The sequence below is a fragment of the Orbicella franksi genome, chromosome 13 (assembly GCF_964199315.1).
Source record: "Orbicella franksi chromosome 13, jaOrbFran1.1, whole genome shotgun sequence".
In the NCBI taxonomy this organism is placed as follows: Eukaryota; Metazoa; Cnidaria; class Anthozoa; order Scleractinia; family Merulinidae; genus Orbicella; species Orbicella franksi.
The window spans coordinates 10,790,163-10,810,841 of NC_138157.1; the positions used below are offsets into that span (position 1 = coordinate 10,790,163).

Genomic DNA, 20,679 nt, shown 5'->3' on the forward strand with positions numbered 1-20,679 from the left:
TGACTTGTTCACGTGACACTGTAGTCTGTAACACGACTTGTTCACGTGATAATGCACCAGAAACGAGGCAAGACTTAATTTCACACTGTTAAATATCACAATCAACAGTTGTCATTTTATTACAAAGATTATGACTACAAAAACAACAGATCTGTACAAAAGGTGCAATAAATATTACCAACTATGTTCCTATCATTTTTTCCTGAACACCTAGATCAAGACTTATCTGACAACCATTAGAAGCACGCTTGAGAAAAAAAGAAACCTACGCATTCACTGATCAATCTCCGTTTATAAAAATATATATTCTCCACTTTCAAATACCTTACTGATTCGTTGATTAAAGATTTAAATATTTTGCTATGCAAAACAACCGCACCGGTTTTCACATCCTAGTGTTCTTACATGGTATTAACCTTTTACGTCCAAAGATTGAATTGCGAATTCCCTTTCCTAATTGTCATACGGTTGTTCTTGTGCAAGGTATGAGAAATTAGTTGTAAATCAAGAAAATTTATCTCAAAGTTGATGGCTTTCACTGTCTCTCATCACCCGTCAGCTCAAAAATGCTCTACTAAGGAAAAGAGAAGTCGACTGCTGATCAGTCTCGGGCATAAAGGGTCAAGTGTTACGTACAAATGGAGTGATACCTGCTCAAAGCTCAAAGTGAAGGGTAAGGGAGAGGGGAGGGGGGGGGGGGGAGGGTTATGTTAAGTTCCACGAAAGAAACGGCTGTGAAACGCTGCTTTTTCTGGAACTGAAAGTTCAAGGTTCAAAGGGCTCGTCCAGCAAGACCACAGTTAAAAAGGATATAAGTTTCCAATAGTCTTTTACATCAGTTCTTTACGCAATTTGTTAAAAACTTCAGGAATCTACAAACAACTAAGGGCAAAAATACTACAGTGATGGCAAGGCCCACGGTGAAACTACTACGGTGGCCAGCGCTTTATCACATAATAACGCAGGCGCGACTCCCCTCTGTGACTTTGGGGTCCGCTTTGATGACTCCGCCATTAGCCGTGGTACCGTTTTGATTCTTCAACATCTGAAATTGAAAACAAACGCCATAAGTTACTACGATTATTACTAAAGAAGCTTGTCTTAGCGGGTTTGAACGGCTTGGAGCATGGTGGATTACACACACCGACTTCTTGTTCATATTTTTAACTAGATTTGATTATTAAAAGACAACGAACGCCACATCAACATATAATGACACGATGGTTAGTAGATTCTTGGCAATAATAATAATCAAAGTAAGCGCTATCAGCTGAGGCTGATTTCTCGATATTTCATAAACCTCGTCGGACATGGTAAATATCTCAATTATTTCCCGCAAACAGGGTAATTTAATGCGTTGATTTAATACCCCATTTCCTTGAAAACTTCAAATTCCACATTTCCCTTACTGGCTTCCATGGTGAACTAGCATTTCCTACAGTTGAATTTATTGGTAAAACTGGATTCAAAGCGGAATTTGGCTAATCCAGAATTCAATTCAGGTTTATATATATTGCACAGACTTGTTTGTCACGATAGTTTTAGTTTTGTCCTAATTCGAAATATGCTAATGATATCATTTACTCCAAGATCCGCTTTTCATCAACCGGAACTTGCACTAGCTCCGCCTTCTCGTACTTTAGAAAGACACTCAGAACTCGAAAGCGTTTTAAGATTGGACAGAATAGCTCCACCACCCACCCTCACTGTGGCCCTCCATGTTATACTCAGGCTACCCATGCGAGTTCTGTACTTACCACCATCAGCGTGTTGACTTTGTATTTAGTTCGTCCATACTGGTGAGCGGCTGCCGCGCTCACTGCCCGATGGAAAGCTTCAAATGACTGCTCTTCCTTCGGCTTTTTGGCCCATTCGGTACAGAGATCCTGTCGAAAAAAATTTTAAAAAAAAATTATAAACATAACATATCAACAACGTTGTAACAGAGGGATACTAGTACTCCGAGCAGGAACCGCTGTAATACGTCCTCGTTACGTTCCCTTTAACCCGAAAACCCGTCTGCGCTGTGCGCAATTTCGTTCGTTCTTTTAAAGGGACACTATCATGGCGATTTTGATACATTTTGCTAAATCGTAAGGCCAATAAGTGTTGGTAAACAGGGTTTCTGGCGACCCGTATTGCTGTTTTTTTCCGTGTTGATGGTCGAGCAAGGAGCGACATTTGCGCGTGTAAGAATCGCAAGGAAAAACTCCAGCTTACACATCAACTGGGACCACATTGTACCTCCACACCATGGAGCTGGACACAGTTTGCGTTTGAGCTCATTTCTCCCGTCACTGATGAAGATCGCGCTTAACACTCCTACCAACGAATAACGGAAAGAATAACTACCAACTGACCTGGATGCGTTTTTCTTTCTTGAGCAGAAGTTGGTTTTTCCTCTTCAGCAAAATGTGTTCGGCCTTAAGTTGAGCAGGAGCGATGTCATTGCCTATCACGGTGGTAGATCGAGCACCCATACCAGGCCTGGTCATTTCCATTTCCATTTGACGCAACTCCTATGGAACAGAGACTAAGAAATTACAAACCTTGCCAACATTCTGGCTTTATAAATGCTTTTCGTTATTGTTTCATTATTGCTTCAGGCCTTTTTTACTGGCTGTAAAATTTTGTTTAAAAGCACGCTGGCCGTACCGAAGACGAAGGTTCGCTTTTTTCGATGTTCGTAACTTCAGTTAGTCCAATTTGTGATAACGTTATCCCCCACACAAGGAATATTTCTCAAAAGATGTCTCGACAGCAAGTGATTTTTTTCACGATGTACAGAGCGGTTGTCACTTGAGTGTCGAAAGTAATTCACAGTTTCTTTGGTTTTGCGTTACTACACTACGCGTCATCCAATCAGAAGCAAAACCAAAAAAAAAAATGTATTTGCTTCGAGTTTTGATTGGTTCACTGGATTGTCCGTGTCCTTTGTGATTGGCTAGAGTTACTAATACGATACTCAATTTAAAACCGCTCTATAATTAGCTACAAATCGACCACAATACAAACGTTCAAGGGTAGGAAGAAATCAGAGACAAAAAGGAACGAGATTTGTTAAAATTGGGAGGGATTAAGAACGTCGACGTTCATAAATTCCTTCAAAGTATGACATCCGTTCGTGACGTAAAGAGTGTCCAAGTTCGACAGGCAATCCACGAAAATGTGACGCACCGCAAGAACGTGTAACGCATACCTTAGTGGTCATTCTTTTACGACTGGAATCCGGATCGCTGTCCTCTTGACGGCCCATCAGCTGAAAAGTGATGCAGCCAGAATCGAACCAGTCCAAGAGATCTTGTTTCACAACGTCAAAGTGAAATACTTTTGAATCCTTTTCATCGAACTCCGGTGATAGAGTATCTTTCACGGTTTTAGTTGTGGTGAATTCGGTTTCCTGGAATGACTTGTATTTGATGTACAACCCTTTGTTGAACCTGCTGTCATGAACGTTAGCATTTCGAATGCTGACCTGCACCAAAAGAAAAGTAGAAAGCATCAGTAGGGCAAAACGCCCTAAGCCTGCGTTGCAGGCGTAAACGAGGAAGGGGTAGGGAAGGCGAAACATCTCTCCGCACACCCCTCTCCTACCATCTCCGCGCTCCCCCTTCCTATCTCCCGTATTACGTTTGCTTCGCAGGCTAAAACGCCCCTAGCTGTAGCTACTTTGAATGGTAACACAACAGCTTGTCACGCAACGCTTAAAGAGTGACAGTTAGGTAAGAGGCTTACGTCACATTTTGGTGGGTCTTAATATGCAAAACCTCTTAAAAAGCGGCTTAAACTGTAGCTAAACACGAGCGAAGGACTAGAAATCTTAAGATAATGGTGGATGGTCAAAACCCTCCTCTGAAAGATCTCATCAGTTCAGGTGTAGAACTGTAAAAAGTCAGGTCTACCTTGAAGTGGTAATCTTTGCCAAGGAGCTCAGAGGGATCTTCAACGAAAAATTCTTCATTCAGCGGTTTTCCATTGGCATAACAAGGAGAAACATTTATAACTGTGGTCGCCACTTCTTCGCCCTAAAACAGCAAGAAATAAATCAGAAATTATACTTAGTAAGCACTGGCTGAGGTCGATCTGTGTTCTTGGGAAGACACTTCGCCTCTCTCCACCCCAGGCATAGAAACTGGGTACCACCATATTTAATGCTGGGGGGTAACCCTGCGATGAACTAGTGTCCCATCCAGGGGGGAGTAGAAATACTCCTAGTTGATTTATGCTACAGAAACTGCGATAGGCTCCGGCGGTATGGACTGCTTAACCGGACGAAGACATTACTTTAATTGATACTTAGTAAGACTGAACTCTAATTTATATAACTGTTTTTCTAACGGATGTTGTCGACCAAATCATATGTAGTCTTCGTGAGACACCACAAAAGCAAGATGGCGGGAATCAAAACTTATTCCTGGTAAGAACAACCAATCACCGTCAAGCGCGGGAAAATGAGCTTAGATTAAGTCTCCTGATTGGTTAAAGAAACAGCATGTTTCCTATGATTGGTTGCAGCAAGTTGCAACAGTTTACGAGCCAATTGCACAGCCCTGCAAACCCAACTACTCTCAAATAAAAGCTGATTTTTTTTTCCCCTCCCATTGTCAAAAATCAAGATTTTCCAATAGACAGTTATTATAAAGAAATTGCCAGTCAGGATTTACAGAATACTAACAAAATGACGCGTGAGCTATGCACAATGCTCAACGCTGTAATGACTCTACACAGACCTTTCCAGCACTACATTCATGTTAAGTTTGGAAACCACACTCTTCTCTAAATACCTTGTAATCTGTGATACAAAGTTTATCATCAAAATCCAGAGCATAGCTCAGACTCTGCAGGAACACGCTTGCTGTTCCTATAAGCACATCTTCAGGCGGTTCCCAGAAAGGATCCTCTTCCTTTGGGATTTTACTCATATCTTCTCCGTCAATGGACCGTTGGTAATGTTCCTAACAAACAAAACAAAACATAATCTTTGTTAGTAGAATTCTACTAGTAAACTAATGCAAATGCTGCAATCTGATTGGCTGAGCTACTCGTATACTATTTAACAAATGGTAAACGCCATAGCGTGTACTATTGAGTCATGGATGCACGCGGGAGGTTGCTAAGCACGAAAGAAGCGTAAGAGTCGCACGAGGCGATAGCCTCGTGCGACTCTAGCTTCTTGAGTGCTTAGCAAACCTCCCAAAAACCGGTGCGCGCGCGTAAACAACTGCAAATTTACCAAGGACAATTCAATACGCGCGATTTTGTTAAAGCGCTAAGTTCAATAAATATTTGATAAATAAATAAATTAGGACTCAATGACTGTTCACTATCCGTGATTACCTGCATTAGAAATCTTCTGTTCATGAACTTGCCGCGGTCCCAGAGCCAAACATTACCATTCAGTAAGCTCTTCATTCTCACCATCACTCTAAAATAACATCAGGTATAACTCAAATGTTAACTTGTTTTACTGTAACTTTAGACAGAATTTAATTGGGTTTAAAACGCCAAATAACTCTTCATTTCAGTATAATAGCATGTCTTAAACGTTTTTTTTTTTCAAAAGTGAAATTGTTGTTATTTCTTTTGTTGGGTTCTACTCTAAGTAAGGCTTCCTGCTTACCAAATTCCTAGCCTGTCTCAACTGGCACTCCTTAATATTAACAACACCTGCCTTAAGAAAGGCCTATAGGGTCCCTATACGAACAGGTTGAAGGTAATAGGGATCTGAAGATGTTTGTATGAAATGTTGTACTGCACTTGAGGGAAGTGAAACACAGAGTGAAAGCTAACAAAGTTCCATTTGAGTTAAAAATAGTAAGCTTCCTCCAAGACTTTCATCAGAATGTTAGGACCTCTCTCATTTTTTCCCTGATTTATGGCCTATAAATAATTTTTAGTCAGACTTTGAAAATGGGCATCCAAACTTTCTATCGAGCCTAAGGTCCCTAAGCTGCAACCCTCCTAGGGGTTCTGAGAACAAACTGTAAGTTTTGATTTCCAGATTTGCTAAAACCAAAACAATGAGTAATTTGTGTCAGCCTTCTTCTAAACCTGAGTGGCTGGTCATGTCCGTATGTACCCTCCAAATCAACTTACGCCCATTACAGTAAGTGTCCTTACAGTAAGTGATTGTGTGACAAGGAGAAAGGTTGATAATATGTAGGGTGAGACCGCGTGACCTACTCAACATGACTGAAGAATTCTGACTCCCTGATCTCTATGCTACCATGACAAAAAACAAATCAGACATTAATATCCTATCTATCTACTCAACTATCAACCACCACATTCCTACATGTAGCTAAACTACCAGTAACTAAACTAGCCAAACTAACGGATGTACAATATAAATCATTTATAGTGCAGTAATTGTTCAGCATTGGAACTAGATCAATAAATTATTGGGATCAACACCCTTAAGACCACAAACCAGGTCTACTGATCTGACTGTGTTATTAAAAATAAATGCTTGGTGGTATTTGTGTAAAGTAAGGAATATATCGTATAAAGGAAAGACGATTCAATGTCATTAACTATTTGCTCCCTTGAAACATAGGGTGGAATACTGGTTTTATTGAACCACACAGGCCTTAAAAATTTCATCTCTTACAGTCCCACTGGAATAGGCGATTTGCATGATAACATCACTTGACTACAACTACCAGAATCCTTCACTTTTTCTGTTTCTTGTGCTAATCAGGGCAAATGTTACTTAAACCCCACTAGGAATTCAAACTTTAAATAATAATGAAAAAACGAAAGGAATTCTGGTAGTTGTAGTCAAATGACAACAACGTGCAAATCTGCTATTCCTAAAAGAACTTCCCAGCTATGAAACTTCACTTGCCCTCAAGTGAAAAACAGACTCAACTTGGCAAATCCACTAACCCCAAGCTTTCTTTGCACTCTAAGTTTATGAAAATGTTCCCATTTTCTTCTGATATCCATGTTTGGAGTCAGTCATGGCAAAATAACTCCCTTGATAATAAATCAGTACCATGCAATAACGTGCCTTGCAGTACAGTTGTGCGTGTGTAACAGTGTGTTAAATAACAACAGCTCCTGTGCCTTACTTGGTTTCTGAATCCCCTCCTTGTGCTGCTCCTGATATTAGAATCACTTCAAAGGTCCTAAGACGGGAGAAACAAGAGTATCTCTAGTTGGTCATGGTACCTCCTCTTCCCAACAAGGCAAACAAAAAAAAAAAAAGCAAACGCAAGAACTAATTAAGCAACTGAGCCAGCTTCCTGTTGGGTTCAAGCACATGATCAGAAGAGCAAGGAGCCAAATAAAAGCCTGCTCACAGGCCAGTGTTAGTAAAATCAACATTTCTCCAGACATACTTGTGTTTGTTGAGCTCTTCACTGATAGCGTTTACTTCACTGACCATGGGAAGCAATTCTAACACCTGTTCCTGGGCTCTCTGCTGATCTGTTGGTCAGAATAACAAAAACATAAATTAAACATCATTTTTGCCATCGCTTGTTTTAGCACCACTTACATCAAAACTAAATTGGGTAAAAACAAAATCTGCTCCAAGTATACATAGAATTATAATTGACAAATATGTTCCCTACCCCTATCACTTTCGCTAAATGGAAAAAAGGTACGTCAAGCCTCAATTTGAGGTTCGTGGCCCAACAGGCTTGTGCTTACAGTGTTGTATCTCCTGTTTTTATTGTATGAAGTGAGTACAATTATGTAGGAATAATTCATCACGTATTATGACTCTGTCCAGATTAGATGTCCAGAGCACTAATCATTAGGCCACAGCACCCTCCGGTTCTAAAAAGATGACATGGTTACCTTTGGAAAGTCCAGAGCCAAATCCTGTTGCAAAACCTTTAGCTTGGGCAATCTCTTTTTGTGCAAACTCCCAGTCAACATTATCAGGGGTTCCTTCACTTTTCTCGGTGTTGGCTGGGTTTACCAGAATGTACATGTGATTTGAACCTGTAACAAGACAAACCCCCTTGACATGACATTTTTGCTCCTAGAACAGTAGTTTGAGGCAATCATAAACACAGTTTATACAACACTTATAACTGTGATGGTCTTTCATTTCAACTAAAAAACAAATTTGGTTTTCATATTTTGAATGAGCGCAACACTACCATGTTTAAATTTTTATTTGTCTAATAAAATTGAATGGACAACTTGGCAATAAAATAAATCTTATTGAAACTTTTGCTCTTTCCTTTTTCTATCTTTCTTTATTGTCCCTCATGGATTTACAAAGTTTTTGTAATGTACTGTTTGCAGCTTACCAAATAAGATCCTGTCATAATTTTTAAGAACACGCTCTCCAGTTAGCGGCATTCCATTCACCTTTGTCTTGGCACCCGGTGACGCAGGCTCAATGGTTATTTCATTATTAGCTGTTTTTATCACTGCATGTTGCTTTAAAATACTGTAAAGTAGATAAGAAAGCTAGTTAGCACAGCCAAGAAACTAAGAAGCTTAAAACCAGTTGTCAAAAATTAATTTGAAAATCAACTAATAATGATTTTAATCAAGCAAGAAGTCAGTTGACAACACATAATAGTCTAACCAAGATTTATGTGCAGCATGAAGCAATTACTTGAAGTAGAATTTCTTCTCCACCTTCACCGTAAATAAGATACTGCCACCCCTTGTACTCCTTAGTAGGGGTCAACACCAGGGGTGGGGGAGGTAACCTACAATAGATGAGCATCTTACCCAGGGGAGTAAAATTAACACTCCTGGGTGCATCATTCTATGAAAACCAGAGTGACGTACTGTCATACAGTTGTGCAAAGGATGGGTGATGCTATGTACTGTAAGTGAATAAGTCAAATATCTGGTGGATAGGTGTTAACAATGCAAACTTCCTTAGATCCATTGCATAGTGATTTGCCTGGTGGATAGCATTATTTAGCCACCAGGGTTTAGTCTGGTGAGTAAAGTATATCAAAGGCACACTTTTTAATATGTCACTGTGAAATCAAATGAACTGCATGACACAAGGCCAAATTCAAAATATCAACCTCCAGTATGTAAAGCAAGACAAGACCCAGTGGAATGTCCACAATGGGGCACCTTTTATTGGTTTACTCACCTCAGGCCAGTCAGAGGGATGTTAGGTGCAGGATCTGCATCTTTCCTTCCTATCTTTGTCTCCACTAGGAAGAACAGACATTAGTTTAGAATGTAATTTCAAAGTAAATCACGTAAATGCTAGAAGCCAAAATGCCAGACAACAGGATAGACTTATGCATACAGCAGGTTCTCACTGGTGGAGCTGTTTCGAAAGCAACATCTCCTCTTCTCTGCCACTGTCAAGGCACTGATCTACTAATGACAGATTATTGGATTCTCCACACTAGTCTGATATGAAAAGCACAAAGACCTATGTAGATAATTTGTCAGATGAAGGTTTTCCTTTGCCTGAAATTCAATCTCAGACTAGTCCAACCTTAGAAAGCTTGAATAGAAGTAAAAAATATATTGCACGTCCAGTTGAATAGCACATGGCTAGCTTGCATACACGAGGCTCAATTTAGTCACTGATGTTTTACTTCTATTGTTTTAAAAACCAATCAAAATCAAGCCTGTAATGATAAGTACTCTTAAGAGTCACATATTTCATCAAGCTTGCACAGTAAGGAATGAAGACTCAAAGAATGAGATTGAGACTAGTCTTGTTTATACCAGGATGTCAATATACTCTGACTTACCTTGTTCCAAGAAATGATAAATCACCCTAGACAGCATAGGATCCTCATTCAAGTTGATCAAATGTGGTACAGTTTGAATCTTTTTCTGTTTTTCACTCTGCTCTCCAACTGAAGAATCACTTTGAGACATCTGGACCTGTTGAGAATGATGATGGGTAAGAGTTTGCCACATCTCTTAAATCACTCATGGAAGAACGTGCTATGATGTGAAAATTACAACAACAAAAAAAAAGGAACAGACTTCATAATATTTACTGTAAGGTGCAGTTACAACGCATGATTGGGCTGCCAATTTAACAGACTGTGTTATACTGTACTGCATACTAAAATTTAAAGCTGTTTTCATTGCCAAAATCTTTTGTGATTTATCACCAAGTGTTTCTACCTTTCATGGCAAGTTAAAGTTTAAAACTTTACTCTACATTGTGTATTAAGAGGTGCTAATGAAGGATCAAGGTGGATAAAGGATCCATAACTTACAGTACGGACTGACAAGACAAGGTTAGTAAGAGGTATATACTAATATCCCTACATTACCTTTTCATCCCAGCTCATCATGCTCTGAGCATTAAACTCCATCTGTGCAAGGAGCTCCTCTTTCATTTTCTTTCGCATTTCCTCTTTCTCCGCATCACCTGGGCAACAGTCATAACAGTTTAGTACTTGAAAAACAGAAATGAATGTATCCAAAAATCCAGTCTCTATATTTTCCTGATTATCCAAAGCTTACTGTAATTGATCAACAGAATGATACATACTCATTTCTCTGCCACCAAGGTCCATGGTAAGTCCTCCACCTTCAAACATTTTCTTTAGCTTTTCATTTTCTTCCCGTAACTCACGAATCAGTTTGTCCATTGGATTTTCATTAACCACAGCTTTGTTCTTGATTTTCTTTGCACGATCAGCATATCTGTTAGAAAAAAACTGCAGTCAGAAATTAGACCACCAAGATTTTTATGTATATCTAATATTGGTTTATCTATCAAAATAAATCATGGAACAGAGATCAATGAAAATGATACAAAATTCAGATTCTGGATAAGTCTGCCAATGTATTTAAGTTTCAAATACTGTTTTCAAACGTAATTTGGGACTACAGCACCTCAAAGTTCCCAGAGTTTCATCATAATTGATATCAGCTGGAGACAACGCAGCAATCATAATAGTCTTGCTGTTGCCACCCAAGGCATTCTGAAGCAGTTTGGTGAGGACTGAGTCACGGTACGGCACCATCACTTTCTTTTTACCCATGGACAAGTCGGCCAAGGCGGAGATCACGTTACCCAGAGCTGACAGGGATTTGTTGATATTGGCACCCTCCTTGAGTCTGTCACCTGTGGCTCCTGTGCTATCAGCTCTTTCACTTCCTTGTGGATACAAGAACAACAACAATGGAATTCCTGTCACCTCTTTGCTTGACAAGTATGTATCAGTTATATTGTAAGTGGGAAAAATTTCATTTACTTATGTACTAGATAACTTAGCCTGTTATAACCATTTGACAAGTGCAAATAGCGTTACTACCAATCAGAATTGAAGACAGAACAGGTCTGGATCAAAAGTTGTTTTACAAGAGCATGAAATGACTGATCACACACAACTGGTTTAATTCAAACAGTTAGTTACAATTGGGACAAAGCCTTTTGCTGACTTGAAACAGCATGTTTCCTTGGAAAATAATTTAAGTTTCATATTCATCAATTAAGTACACTAACTATGTTTGAAGATGAAAGTAACATCAGGTTTTCACAAAAGTCAAACAAATTGAACTGGAATTTTGACAATGTTACTTTTGATGATGGACAAAAACTGGAGTAATAGGAGAAGAGTCTTTGGAGGAAGGCAGTAAGCTAATAATAAACTCAACCCAGATAAGACTCTTAGCCAGAATTGAACCCAGACCACATCAGTAGGAGGAACGGTAAAGGTAAGGTAGAGTCTGCAAATGAGCCAAGTGGCCCATCAGGCTGACGCATATTCTCCAGTAAATCTGTAGCATGAAGCAACTAGGATATAATTGGTAGTGCAGTAGAGGGTTAAAGTAGGAGGCAAGAGTTTGCCTCAGTGCTCTCCCTGTGGGAGGCTCAGTAGCCAAGTGGTAAATAGACAGGACTACGGATGGAACACTTCAGGTTTTAAACCTAGTGGAGGTCACTACATTGACTTCTTGGGCTGGGCATTTTACTCTGACATTGCCTCTCTCCATCCAGGTGTATAAATGAGTACTCTGGCAAATTTAATGCTTGGAGGTAAACCTGCAAAGAACTAGCATCCCATCCAGGGGTGAGTAGAAATACTCCTAGTAGCTTAATGCTATGAAAAGTGGAATAAGCTCTTGGGGTATGAGCCACTTTGCCTAAAGCTGACTTTTCAATGCTCTCTCTGCTGACCCCTAAATTAGAAGCCAGTGAATTCACTGAGTATACAAACCTGCCAAATCTACCAAGTTTATGTTACTACTCTTCTTTGTTTCCTGTCCTGTCGCATTCTTGCTGATCTGATCAAACACAATTGTTACCACTGTGTGAGCCCGAGAGCTTGTTGCATTCATCTGTGTTGCAGCCACCGTTCGGTTGGCTGTGCCTAATATTTGAAAGAAAATGAGTTTGCAGTCATCGGTGCTGCCACTAATATACTCATCTCTGCAATATAAGATTAAAGGAGCCTTACAAAAACCCAGTACATTTTCTGGCTCAGAAATTGTCTTTGTCCTTTTACATAAGCAGTGGATATACAGATGTACCAAGAGGGTCCAACAAAGGTTTGGCAGGCAGGATGAGAATAAAAAGCAAGGCGGGATGCACTAAGATAACAGAATATTTAACGGTAGGATGTGGGATAAAAATACTTTTGCAGGAACAAGATTTGCTCATTTTAAAGGGCAGGATGTGATGAAAAACAGAAAATCACCAAATTAGGAAGAAGTTAAATAGGGAACTGCAATTCTAATCACGCAGGATTGGGATAAACATTCTGAGGGGGGATAGCGATATTGAGCCAAAATTAGTGGCGTAATGCAGAATTGAAAAAGCTTATGTTGGACCCTCCACCAATCTATACCACTAGGTACATACAGGGGTATACTAAATGTCAGGCCTGATAACCTAATTTGAAAATTTCCCCAGCACTACATGTAATTTGTGGGATGTGCATGTATCTCACAATTGTTAACAGCAGAACCTTCATGACTTTGTTTAGTGACATACCTTCCTCAATTCTTCTTTCAATGTCTTCGTAACTGACAACTGCCACCCTCTTTAGATTTTGAACAAAGAAATTCCCTTCTTTTGGGTTCTGACGAACCTGTGATGAGCAAAGCCAGCAAATATCAGTAACTAGCATGGTTGTGCATTAGGATAATTGTACAAAAAAAAATCAATCAGACAGATAGTTCAGTCTCACCTGTAGACCACCCTTGGGGTTATTTTTAACAAGAAGATCACGAACTTGTTCATTGTAAATCTCTAACATGCTAAATGATACTTGATATTTCTGCAAAAAGAATAATCGATATATAATTATTATATATACCAACTGAAAATGCATGTTAGCCAAGCTTGCTATCAGCCTTTGATCTTTTTTTCTATGGGTTGTGCTTGGTCTAGACTATCATGACCTTGGGCCAATATTCTCCAAGGCAACCATGGATATTAAGATATATATGTATTTGAACACCACCCTTACACTTACAATGTCTCCTGCAGAATTGTCCATTGCTTTAAACAACTCATCACAAGTGATGGGAACAATTCCCCTAAAAAATAAAAAGAATCACTAAAATTAATATGGATATTTTTATTTCACACTAAATTCTTTATCTCTTTCAGTTATTTCAAGCACAGGGGCCAAATAGTTTGTCCACTCAGTGTAGCTTCTTTTGTTGCTGTTTAAGCTAAGGTCATCTTAAAATAACAAAAGCTTCTTAAATATATGGTCTTCAAAGCGCCATTTCTTGAAAAAGAGCACAGCTCGGTGCACCATTTTTTGCCTTACTGCACGGTAAGAATGAAGACAGGACTGATTATCACAGTTATGCACATGCAACTTAAGCAATTGTGAAATTAAGGTGCTTCCACTCAAAAAGAAGGAGTATTAAAAAATTTATCGAACTTCATCCAGTTGGTAGTCATGTTATGTATATCAGAAAAATGCAATAAAAAATAGAGGTCACCGTCCTTGTTTTTGCACAACATGGATGGCCTTTATAGCAACTTTCATTCTTGTCCCCAGAGGCTGCGGTCCTTTTGGTCAGCAGCAAGAATTGCCACCTCCGGGATTAGGTTCAATTTTCTGAGCATGCTCAGAGAATTCACTTTGTATTCTCAGCCAATCAGATCTGTCAGACTTAACTGAGCATGTGCAAAGTGACAGGAAGTTGGTGAATCGTGGACTTACAGTGTTGGACTTTCCAAGAGGTCGCGATTCATGGTGCTGACCAAAAGGAGCGCAGCCTCTGGGTACGAGAATAAGCAACTTTGTGATTGACAAGGTTGTCTTTACTTAACCGTAGTTGGCAGCAAGGGGCACTACACATTCTAAGAAAAGCACTTATTGGATTAATTTACTGGAGAAGTTAAACAAACTAGACCCTGAACTTACATTTTAAACCATGTTAAACTTAGTTAAACAAGAATTACAATTATACTACAAACTTAAGAATTCTCTGTGTGGGCACATACCCAGCACTATTCTTTTCGGCAGTAAAATCACAATGTTTTTATGCAGAATTTTAAACTTTCCTTCAAATCGAGATATATTGTAGATAACCTTGTGTAATTTACATTCATGCATTAAAAAGTGGGGGTCACTGGGCTTGTTTAAGAGAAAATGAGCATTTATTTCACTGTACAGCTTAGCTTGAGGGAAATCTCTTAATATGTTTTGTACGTGCACACGCTCATGTGCATGCGCTAATGATGTCAAAATTGAGCACAATAGGGATGAGCAATGCAAAACTGAAGAATCACCTTTAAGCCTGAAAAAAATTCAGGCCTGAATGGGATTTGAACCCATGACCTGTGCATAGTTCAAATATGATCTTTCATCTATTCACTTCTATTCTTCACCATCTACTGGTATCTTATGAACTCACAACATGGCCAGCTCCCAGATGACTTGATAGCTCATTTGGTAGAGCACTGCACTGGTATCCCAGAGGTCATGGGTTGGAATCCCGTTCAGGCCTGAATTTTTTTTCAGGCTTTAATAATTTCACAACTGCTTAAGTTGTGTCCATAACTGCAATGATCAATCATGCCTTCATACCTTTCTCAGCAGTTCAAATGTATGATCTTTTATACATTCACTTCTATACATGGTAAGTTTTGAAAAAATCTGTTTGTGGGAACATTTTGTGTACAAATGTAGTTAAGACCATTGGCAATAGTAATAGTAGTAGTAGTAGTAGAACTCTTTATTAAGAAATCAGTCACAACAATGACAAAAATACCCATTACTATCCTCAACCTAAGTGTATTGTAGTCCACTTGGTATCATTTTATGGGATTTTGGTTAAACACGTTATTTTCTCAGTGCCTCTATGTCTTCTTCTTCTCTACAGTTCACTCATCCCCGAATGATGGACATAAGTGTTTCGATGATATTTATAATGTAGGTAAAGAAATGACAAGGGTGCTCAAGAAACTGAAGAAACACTGGACCATACTCTCTACACTTTTCCACTGTACTTGTCACTTTTATGCATACTACAACAGGTCAAAGCACGGTACTCTTTTGAACAAAAGAATTATAATTGACATGAAAAATGACACCAACCACATTAAATTTAGTTAAATCTAGTTACTAACTACTAACTTGTTGTTTCCATATCCAACCATGGAATACGACTTGCCAGCCCCTGTCTGTCCATATGCGAATAGTGAACAATTGAAACCTGCCAGTATAAGTGAAGTATATTATTAATTAAATGTAAATGTCAGAGAGAAACCCAAGGAGCCGTAACAGTGGACAGGCATCTTTTGCTGGATGGAGTTCATAACTGATTGTCCACAATCAGGGGAGGGCCAAGAGTAGTAACCATATGACATTGACAAAGCATGTTTCAATATCGAACACTGATTTTTCTTTGACTATTGACGAAAAACATGCTGTTTGATCAAGGGAAGTATGGGTCTCTGTCAGAAAATGTTCTATTTGCAATTGTGCCCCAAAATTATTGTTTCTAAAATGCAGGGGCATAGCCAGAGGGGCCCCTGGGGTGCCAGTGACCCCCCGTTTTGCAGGCCTTTTTTAAAGTGCCACTGAAACGAAATTTTTGTATGTGAGATTTTTGCTTAGTAATAAAGTTTCAACCTTACTTGGAAACACTGCACACTTTTTTTCGCATACGGTAAGCGAAAACTGCTTTTTCAGCCGTTCGAAGTTGGCTAGTTAAGCCCAAAATTGGCGGCCATTTTGGCGCGGCCAAAACAGCCTAGTGACGTCACTGGTTGTATTACTCTCATGCCGCGCTGAAAATTTAGAGAGATTATGGGAGAAGAGATTACTGTTCGAAGCCCCCTAAAAAACATCTTAAGGACATCTCAGAGCTGTAAAGCAGATAATAACAGTAGCCTTAGACATGAAGAGGTCGAGAGTCGATCCTGGGGCTTTCCAGTCTATTTAATTGGATATTTGCAGGATATTTTATGTAAGCAAGCAAACGAGGGGGAGTTCTTAGATCGCAAAATGATCGGGACTCTTGGTGAAATGGCCAGCACTCAATTAAACAATATCTACACTCATAAAGTAAAAAAGACATGAAAACAAGAGAAAGCGGCTTTTGAAAATATTATCCAGAGTGTTGCTGCACGAATCGCAGCAACAACGCTTCGAGTTTTCGAGTCGCTTCGCTTCGAGGCAACCGGACACGTTGTGAGTTTCACAGCGGACAAGATTGTGCCACAGTGACCTTTAGTCCAGTTGTATCTGCTACATCCTACAAGTTATCACAACAGCAAAAATTTAAGAAACCTTCTTTTATATGAGGGAGCGAATTTAAACTATAAAGGTAAACTAAGCTGCCATGACCCTACAGGTATGTTTTCAGGAAACGAGAGAAAGCGTGACAATGTCGGCGGCGAAAGGTCATATATGCAAATTGGTTCAAATTCCGTTTAATGAATCTTCGAAAGGAGTGTAAACTAGCGACGTTTTAACGAATTGTTTTGAACTTGGATACTATTAAATGAAGATCATAGACATAAGTATTGCTAAAGAACTCAAAGTAATCCATCGGCCGTGAAATATTGCAATTGGGAGATACGTGTAAAAGAGAAGCGAAATTCCCGCTTTGTTTGCGGCGATAAAGCAAACCCTGCTGCGGATCACAATTTTCAAAGATTCATTTTGTCTACCACAAGAACTTTCACTTATTAGTATCATAAAACGATGCCCTCTGTGTGCAAAGAAGTACTCGACTCAAAGCTTGTGGACTGTTGATAACTTCGTGATTGTGCGGATGGCTGATGCGCTTCCGGCTTTTAATGCTGTAAAGTTGCCGAGGATAATATTCGAACCTTGTAATAGACCTTAGATTAACGTGAGAATCCAAATTTCAGAACCAGGCTGAAAACAGACGACGAAATACCGTGTTTAGGCTTCAGGACGTGATATAAAAGTTACCACAATCGTCTTCGAAATCTCCAATCGAGTACTCAAGATGTTCGAAAAGTATACTGAGCTGTTCTAATCTGTAGCATTTATTTTGGTGAATCTACGCTCTCTGGCGCCCTCCAACGTTTATGATGTGTATTTCCTGTCAAGGCTGGACAGAAATTACAAGGTAGAAAACTAGTAGGTATCGACAATATGAAGAATAAACTTGAATAAATCAAGTGAAAACAAGAGAGGATCTATAGCGCTTCTTGCGTGAATACAACCAGTGACGTCACAAGGTCCTTAAACTCGGTTCCAGAGCCCGGACACAGTTTTGCTCCAAAAAGTCGATTTCAACAGCTAAAAAAAGCACTTTCCGTTAGGATTTGACAGAAATAAAGTTCACCATTACTTTAAGCACGTTTGAAACTATAGATTGGGATAATAAAAGAGAGTACGAAAATTTCGTTTCAGTGGCACTTTAAGCAAACAGCCTACAGTGTAGAACAGGTGGTTAAAACAACATGACAATTGGGTGAGTACCCTCACTTTGACACAGTGTGATCTCTCCTTTGAAAAATCCTGGTTACGCCCCTGAAATGGGGCTCTGAGGAGGGACATTCACTTCATTTCAATTTTCAAACACACGAGCAATGGTGGCAACCTGAAAGCCAGCTGTCACAACAGCTGTTGCAACCTTTCTAACCTGTGTTGTGATTCGTTTGAAATACTGTACCATCTGCTTTTCTGCATGGCGATTGGCGAATTAATCAAGCTTCCAGTTACTCGTTAGTGAGTGACTCATTTGCATACAAATCCCCACCACATATGCTATGCATATCCACGAGTAAAAAAGGCAGCCATGAATCTTTTGCGCTAGTAGAAAATGAGTAGAAAAATCATTTGCCCCTAACATTGAACCTACAGAATTTCTTATGAGTCTTAGTTTACTTTTGCAACCATTTCTTTTTCACGTAAACAAATATAATTTCCATGCATAACCATGGCTCTACTGCAAAAAGAAACACCTTATATTAAGTATTAAATTATAACACAATGTCGTAAATTAAAAAAAAGGACATCTATGCTATGTTTACCAGGCTTCTCAATGTTGCCAGTAATCATTATATGGAAAAAAAAAATTTAAACATGTATAGGATAGCCTAATCACCTGGAGACCTTCTCATGACACTAAATTAATAAATATTTAAAATGAGCAATATTCATTTAATCTATTGAAAATTGAACACTATGTTTCACCTATTTTCTATTAATGCATTTAATAGACTTTCAATGTAGAATATAGATCAACTTCAAGCAAAATTCAGCTGTTTTGGTTATATTAGTGCCTAAAATATGCAAAAAGTCGAAAATATAGGGTTTCAAATATACAGAATAATGTATTCAAATCAAAACAGGAACTAGGATCCTAACAATGATGACATGAGCTACAAGTTAACTGGACCAAATATCACAATAATTGTAATATTGCGCTTATAACTTTGCACACTATTACTCTTTCAAGGATCAAAAACATTACAAACTGAAATTAGCTTGCACGGAAACCAAACGATAAACAAATCGAAACGAATAAAGCTTCAAAAGAAACTTAATCATAATTACGATGGTACGGCACGGTGTCTTAAAATCTGAGCGGTCAACCAAGCTGACCAAGCTAATCAAAACGTGTGGTTGAAACATGAATGTCTTTTAAAAGTAAACATAGTCGACAGGAAGAGTTCTGGATGTTGTCTGATTATAATAAGCTCACCTTCGAAAGCGTTGTTCAAAACACCTTGTCCTAAATCATCGAAAACTTTTCGCTGTGTAGCGTATTTGTCGTTATCTGCGACGAGGTAGCCATTCTCGTCCTCGTGGAAGCCATCGTGAGACCTACAATTGGGTAAATGGCTCTTATCTTCGTTACGATAAACAGTTAGGCCCTCAAATTGAATATAAGAGTTTGTTTAGGGTGTGCAGAAGCTTACGTCTATAAGCTTCATAAAATGAATTTACGATTACAACAATCGTCAAATAAGGGTACATGAAATTTAACAAGCAAATTTTGGGACTCACCAATAGGAGAAATCAAACGTGAACTGTAAGATGAAGCATCATGAAAAGGAAAGAAAAAGAAATAAAATTGTGTTAGATGTTGCGCAATGAAAGCTGAACTATTAAAACTATCGCTGTATCGCCGGTAACGAGTTGACGACAGCGCGAACGAACAAAAACATTAAAGCGAAGTAACATTCTCACCTCCTTTGGCGGGTTTCCTGTGTGAAAGAGAGAAAAATAGCGAGAAATAAGTCAGTTGTTTCAAGAAGTTAAAGCTCCTTTGGAAAACCTTTCGCGGAAAGTTTATGGTAAAGTAGTAAGGTAAACATTCCAAAAGCGCGAAGAAGAAAGCTAAGCCCTACCTGGATTCTCCGGGTCCGTGATTTGGGTGAGAGCTCCGATCATATCAAGAACGAGCTTCGCCCCACGGTCTTTCTCTCTGCAAGGAAAACCCAAGGTTTACGTTCAAGAACACTGTATTAAGCAAAAGGAGCTTCGTGATTTACTTACCTCGAGTTGAAAGGCCGAACTCGGACCGCCACCTTCACCCTGCAAGATCATAAAACCCCGATTAATTTTGTCGTTCGTTCTCCAAAGAGTTAAATTCAGGATAAAGACAACTTACGACTCTGCCATGGCAGCTGTATGGAAGATTCAGTTGATTTCTTTCCTTTGAGACCCAATAACGATGCCTTTTCAAGTTAGATGCAAACTTATCGATGCTTTCACTCAACTGAACTCAGCCTCCAGCAAAAGCTAAGTCTGATTTGGCGACGGAGGAAGAGGGGGGACTTACGATTAGGGCGGGGGTGGGGAGGGTAATGGAAAAGTAACCCTCTAGTTTCGTTTCTCCAGTGAAATCGACAGTCCCTGACCGGTGAATGTGATTTACAATGTGACTTTTTTAAAAAAAAAAAAATACTTCGACAAGGTTAGAGACCCCAAGGGGGACGAGTTCATTTATGGAAAATATTTTTTTCATTATTTTTGACTCACAAAGCACCTGCAGCGCAAAATGCGATAAAACAAATACACTTCTGTGAGTGTGATGGTGACACCGTCAGAGAAGTGGAGCCCGCCTACAGACAATACAAAATTGCCACATTTTTATCCTTAATTATTTCGGCTGCCGTGAATCTTCTCAAGTTTGTCTGGGATTTATTTTTTTAATAAGCTATTATATTTCTGTCCCTTTCAATATTGCTGCTCGCGTTTCAGTGGTGTCAGAGAGTAAACACTGTAACAGCTCTATCAAACAGAAAGTTGAATTTCATCCAGGAATTTGACAGGCTATCGAAGTAATTTTTTTCAGTATTTACTAATT

At 39.2% G+C, this 20,679-nt stretch overlaps 1 protein-coding gene across 1 annotated transcript; it reads right to left on the bottom strand.

Moving 5' to 3' along the window:
• Positions 1-93: 93 nt before the first annotated feature.
• Positions 94-20,375, bottom strand: LOC145466611 (kinesin-like protein KIF28). Its single transcript, XM_081450318.1, has 27 exons — positions 19,981-20,375; positions 19,866-19,904; positions 19,718-19,794; positions 19,557-19,573; positions 19,374-19,396; positions 19,069-19,190; positions 15,516-15,594; positions 13,392-13,455; positions 13,104-13,193; positions 12,908-13,004; positions 12,132-12,284; positions 10,804-11,068; positions 10,457-10,611; positions 10,236-10,333; positions 9,699-9,834; positions 9,080-9,143; positions 8,268-8,410; positions 7,807-7,953; positions 7,344-7,431; positions 7,074-7,130; positions 5,338-5,425; positions 4,785-4,955; positions 3,903-4,025; positions 3,200-3,475; positions 2,361-2,519; positions 1,758-1,886; positions 94-1,045 (listed from the first exon to the last, which is right to left on the bottom strand). Exons 1-27 carry the CDS (start codon positions 19,989-19,991, stop codon positions 950-952), a joined length of 2,967 nt encoding a protein of 988 aa, XP_081306444.1. The 5' UTR covers positions 19,992-20,375; the 3' UTR covers positions 94-949.
• Positions 20,376-20,679: the final 304 nt, after the last annotated feature.